Consider the following 6,254-nt stretch of genomic DNA (forward strand, 5'->3'; position numbering starts at 1 on the left):
CATTTTATAGATAAGGGAATTAAAACTTACAGAGGTTCAGTGACTTGATCAGAGTCAAGTAGTAAAATAATAAAGCTGGTTGTTTAAACCCAACAGTGTGACTACAGTCTAATTCTTAAATCGTTGGCTCTTGAATAGCACATACAGGATGAGTGTGAACGTTTTCTCAATGATTTACCATCCTTGGTACAACTCTCAGTTACTGGGCTCTGTTGTGGCACAGATATGTGCCCTTACACGAGATGGTTCCTGATAACTGGACTTTTTTGTGCTTTTCTGATTTTTCCCTACCAGTCATTTCTTACTTTTCTGTAAACACCAGCCATCCATCCTTTCTGATACTAATCAACATCTTATTTTCTAGTTTGCTGATACTAATCTGCTCTGGACAGGAACCCCAGAGAATCAGTTTCTTTAGGATTTGATCTAAAATAAACTCAAAGAAAAGATCACTGCAGGAGCAACTGGGAGTATGATGTTCAGTGAGTGTATATTAGATGCTAAATTCTGAACACATATGCCTCATGTAATCTTCCCAACAAACCAATGGACAATTACTGTTATTCAGCCCAGTACACAGAGGAGGAAGCTAAGAGTAGAGCCAGCCTTCAAGTTAGGCAGTTTGGCTGCTGAGTCCCTTGTTTAGACCATGTTAGGCTGTCTCCATAGATGTGGGGGCATATACTTTCCTGTTTGGGGGCCCCTTTGCCTTCTCTTAGATTATAAGACAAAGCTCCTCATTCTATAGAAACGGAAGCCCAGAAGGAGCTCTTATTGCTCATGAGTGGCCAACTAAAACCCAGGCTCTGCTGTGTTCTCAGATCTGGTGTCAAAAATTGAGGTTTTAGGTACATAACCACCAAGAAACCTTGATGTGACTGTATGTAGAAGCATCATGTAATCCTGAACTTGACCATATATGTCTATCAATTACTGCCTAGTTCATGTTGAAAATTTCTCATAGCTCCAAACAGATGTGTCTTTTGAGTCAGAGCTCTGCCACCCATGTGTCTGGCATAGAGTCAGCACTCCCAAACGCTGACTGTTTTGGAAGGCTACAAAATACTGAATGTTTAGGGAGAAAATTCATCATGTGCCCCACTAGGCACCCAATCTCAGAGAAAGATGAATAAACATGCTTAGCTCACTGGTGATCCTGTGGTTTAAACCTTTTATACAACCAGTTGCTTTATTTAAGAGAGAAAAATAGTATGGGGGGGGGGGGCTATGGTGGGAAGGGAGATAGAGAAGAGAGTAGGAAAAAGGATTAATATTAAGGATTCTCTGGATTGAAATTTGGTTTGAGTTGGCTTTAAGTTGAGGGCAAATATGAACAGAACCAGAATTCTCACACCTTTTTAGTCACCATTAAGAATCCATGCGGTCTTATACAAATCATTTGCCTTTTGGAAAAAAGAAAGTTTTAGACTGGATGACAGTAAACGCTTTTCTGACTCTAAATCCTTTCTTCCTTTCCATTTTCTAACACACTCTGTATAGTTGGATGAGCAGAGAGCAAAATAAAGATAATCAAATCAGGAAGTCCATGAATTAAATTTCAAACTGAATGTCTGTGTAGCCTATTTTAAGCCCAATTCACACACACACAAAAAAGAACTGCACTTTGATTTTTTCTGCAATATACTTATTCATTAGAACCCCGCCCTCCAGAAGAAACAGCATTTCCTACTTTTCTGCTGTCTATATGTTTGATTTGCACAGCTGAGCTGGCCAGAGTGAGCTGCGACATCCGTTCCCCCTACAAGAAACTCTCCCCGGTAAGTCACCTCTTAGCCACTTTGTTAGTTAGCTTGGCTTCTGTGATGAGTAAAAACCCTAACAGGAAACCCATAGAAGATATTCGACAATGCCAGGTGTCCAAATAACTATCAGAAAATGTAATGTTTAAGATAAGGAATGGTTCAGAATTTGGAATGAGTTTCTGTCTGTGATAACATCAGAGGTACAGGACATGATCTCAAATGAAGGGAACAAAATTATTTAAAAAAAAAAAAAAAACCCTCATCTCTCAGTAGAAAGATTTTTAGAGAGATGAATCTTGGCTGAAATTCTGGCAGACTGTCTTCTGCTAAATAGAACTAAAATCTTTTCCATGGGATGGTGTCTGAAGGCTTACATACCAAAATTGTCTCTAAACCTGTTCTTTTCTTTTCCAAGAAAAGGGAGAAGGCTAATATTTGCCCAAATTAGTATCAAATTACCAAAAACAAGTTCTCTTTAATATATCAGTTCCAAAGCAATATTTTGTGGATGATTCTCTTTCTGGCTCAACATTTAAAGGTTGATTTTTTTTCTGGTCACTTCTCCCAGCTGCCTAATCTAATGAAATATAGAGAACTTGCGACTCACTAGGACCAGTGAGAGAAAACTCTGAGCTAAAAAAGTTAAATTTTAATGGACTAGCAAGCCAGATGGTTGTGAAGGGAAGAAATTAACCCAGAATGTATGATACTTGCCTGTGGTAGTAGATGAGAATGTTTCCTACTTGGCCATTTCATGTATATTTCTAAGGGCTATTAATTGTGGCAATTCAGGAAAGACAAACAGGAACCCCAGAGAAAAGGGTGAGATAGCAGTCTGGATTTTACAAATAGTTGCTTTCTAAGACTTTCTCCTAAGACTTGGCCATTTCAATATGACTATATTGAGGCACCAAGTTCAGGGTCCCAAGAGTGAGAGGCAAAACAGTATGGTGGTGAAAAGTGTCGGCTGCCTGAGGTCAAAATTGGTTGCTGACTAGCTGTGTGACTTTGAGCAAGTTACTCACCCTCTCTGGTTTTTGGGGTGGTGGTGGTAGCCAGTCCTTGTCTGCAAAATGGAAACAATAATGTTACCTGCCCCATAGGATGGCCTTGAGAATTAAATGAATGAATACAAGTGAAGCTTAGAGCAGTGACTGTGTACCTCCGGTCATGTTAACAGTAGTACTGACCTGCTCACTGTCCACTCAAGTGGCATAACTCCAGGGAAGTAGAGATTGTAGTTTCTTGACTCAACTTGTCTCAGGTTCTTGAAATTAATGTCAGAGCTTCACTCCAATTGCTATAGAAAATCAACAGATTAAATTTAGTGAGATGATGCTTTTGTGCATTTTCCCAACAAGCTGAGCTCTCCATCTAGTGAACAACACAGAGAAGCCAGCAGTAAACCTTCCTTTCACTGCAAATATTCAGCATTTGGCCAAAAAAGGGAGTTCAGTTAAACGTAGAAATCTACATACCAAGTTAAAAACATAATGCATAGCACAGTCTGTATTTATGGTGGACCACTATGTACAAGCAAACCTATTGCCATTGAGTTGATAGCAACTCAGGACAACCCCGTATGTTGCAGAGTAGAACTGCTCCATAGAGTATTCTTGGCTGTAATCTCTACAGAAGCAGATAGATCCCAGGCCTTTCTTCTGTGACACTGCTGGGTGGGTTCAAACCGCTAACCTTGATGTTAGTTAAAAATAAATAAATAAATAGACCAAATTCACTGCCATCGACTCAGATCTGACTCATAGCGACCCCTCCTTGGGTTTCCGAGGCAGTATCTCTACATAAGTAGATTGACCAACCTTCCTTCTGAGGAGTGGCTGGTGGGTTTGAACAGCCAGCCTTCTGGTTAGCAGTCAGATGCCTTAGGCACTACGCCACCAGAGCTCCCTTTATGTTAGTTGTTGTTGTTGTTGTTGTTATGTGCCGTCGAGTCGGCCCCGACTCATAGCAACCCCTCCTTGTTAGTTGTTGTTGTTGTTGTTATATGCCGTCGAGTCATACCTGACTCATAGCGACCCCTCCTTGGGTTTCCGAGGCAGTATCACTACGGAAGTAGATTGCCCAACCTTCCTTCCGAGGAGTGGCTGGTGGGTTTGAACCGCCAGCCGTCTGGATAGCAGGCAACTGTCTTAGCCACTATGCTACCAGAGCCCCTAGACAAGTGCAAATCATTTGCACCACCAGGGATCTAAGTACATGCATTGTGATGTTGTTGTTGTTAGTTGCTATCGAGCAGATTCCAACTCATGACGACCCCACGTGTACAGAGTAGAACTGTGCTTGATAGGGTTTTCAAGGCTGTGACCTTTCAGAAGCAGATTACCAGGCACATCTTTGAAGACATCTCTGTGGGTGCATCCAAACCACCATTCTTTCGACTGGTAGTTGAGAGCTTAACCATTTGCACCATCCAGGAACCCACATACATTCTCTCAAATCAAACCCACTGCAATCAAGTCAATTCTGACTCATAATGACACCCATTGGGTTTCCAAGGCTATAAATCTTTATGGAAGCAGACTGCCTCATCATTCTTCCCTAGAGCAACTGGTAGGTTCGAACCATCAACCTCTTGGTTAGCAGTCAAATGCCCTAGGCACTACGCCACCAGAGCTCCATATACATTCTAAGACCTTATAAAAGGTGACTTATACTTTATCCACAGGATTAAACAAGATGGATTTTGAAACATCAAGTCCAGCATACGACTACTTTGTCGATTATGGTGAGTCAGAGCCCTGTCAAAAAATTGACGTGAGGCAAATCGCAGCCCAGCTCCTGCCCCCACTCTACTCGCTGGTGTTCATATTTGGTTTTGTGGGCAACTTGCTGGTCGTCCTCACCCTGATAAACTGCAAAAAGCTGAAGAGCATGACTGACATCTACCTGCTCAATTTGGCCATCTCTGACCTGCTTTTTCTTCTCACCCTCCCGTTCTGGGCCCACTATGCTGCAAGCCAGTGGAGCTTAGGAAATAGAGTATGCCAGCTTATGACAGGACTCTATTTTATAGGCTTCTTCTCTGGAATCTTCTTCATCATCCTCCTGACAATCGATAGGTACCTGGCGATCGTTCATGCTGTGTTTGCTTTACGAGCCAGGACAGTCACCTTTGGGGTCGTGACAAGTGTGATCACCTGGGTGGTGGCTGTGCTGGCCTCCCTCCCAGGAATCATCTTTACCAGATCCCAAAAAGAAGGTCCTCGTTGTACATGCAGCCCTCATTTTCCACCCAGTCAGTATCATTTCTGGAAGAATTTCCAGACATTAAAAATAACCATCTTGGGCCTGATCCTACCACTGTTTGTTATGGTCGTCTGCTACTCAAGCATCCTAAAAACTCTGCTTCGGTGTCGAAATGAGAAGAAGAAGTACAAGGCCGTGAGACTCATCTTTGCCATCATGGTTGTCTATTTTCTCTTCTGGGCTCCTTACAACATCGTCCTTGTCCTGACCACCTTCCAGGAGTTCTTTGGTCTGGACAACTGCAGTAGCTCTAACAGGCTGGACCAAGCCATGCAGGTGACAGAAACTCTTGGCATGACGCACTGCTGCATCAACCCCATCATCTATGCCTTTGTCGGGGAGAAGTTCCGAAACTACCTCTTGGTGTTGTTCCGAAAACACATTGCCAAACACCTCTGCAAATATTGTCCATTCTTCCAGCGGGAGGGCCCTGAGCGAGTGGGCTCAGTTTACACTCGATCCACTGGAGAACAGGAAATCTCTACAGGCCTGTGAGCTGGACTCAGTCGTGCGCATGGCTCAGTCACACTCAGCCTGTGGATACAAGTCTCTTTCAGAAGTGAAGTTACTGTCATAGAGGACCTGACAGTCATCCATCTCTTGGACATAGTTTAAGGCCATCCATTCCAGGATGCCTAATCAAAATATGTTGATGAAATAGCAAGCTTCTCAACTCCCCTCCACATACATCTACCTATTGGCAAATCTTCCTTCATTTCAAAAGTTCGTTATAAACAAAACAAACAATATCCTTAGGGAATTGCTGATTCTTGAGTTTGGTTACCTGTAGAGGAATGACAAAATTAATCAAGAAATATATTGTAGTGTTTTTACCTTGCATAGGCCAAAATACAGGTTTTAAATGTGCTAAACACAAGGTCCTGGTCCTGCCTTGGGGAGACAGTCATAAATACAAGAGCTGAGGAACAACAGCTGCCACCTGGCTGATTTCCCCCGGAAGGTATACACAGGTGTCTAAGGTATGGCAGGTCTGGCTTGTGCCAGGGGCACCACTTGAAGGGGAGTGCCGCTGAACAGTCCCTATTAACCATCACAGTTTCTATCACCAGCTGTGAGAGATCATTCAGCAAGTTAAAACTAGTTGCTTTTGTGTTTGACAGCCTCCATGGGTTGCTATAGACTGTGTCATCTTGCTCTGCTGAGTGTTGAGAGAGGAAATGACAGAGCCCATTGTAGAGCACTTTTTATCCATGAAAGCAAGGA

The 6,254-nt window shown here is 42.7% G+C and overlaps 1 protein-coding gene across 1 annotated transcript; it reads left to right on the forward strand.

Moving 5' to 3' along the window:
- Positions 1-4,460: 4,460 nt before the first annotated feature.
- Positions 4,461-5,525, forward strand: LOC103206299 (C-C chemokine receptor type 5). The gene has a single exon (XM_007951744.1). It carries the CDS (start codon positions 4,461-4,463, stop codon positions 5,523-5,525), a length of 1,065 nt encoding a protein of 354 aa, XP_007949935.1.
- Positions 5,526-6,254: the final 729 nt, after the last annotated feature.

The sequence above is a fragment of the Orycteropus afer genome, unplaced genomic scaffold, assembly GCF_000298275.1.
Source record: "Orycteropus afer afer isolate SDZICR_OR568_19922 unplaced genomic scaffold, OryAfe1.0 scaffold00311, whole genome shotgun sequence".
Taxonomy (NCBI): Eukaryota; Metazoa; Chordata; class Mammalia; order Tubulidentata; family Orycteropodidae; genus Orycteropus; species Orycteropus afer.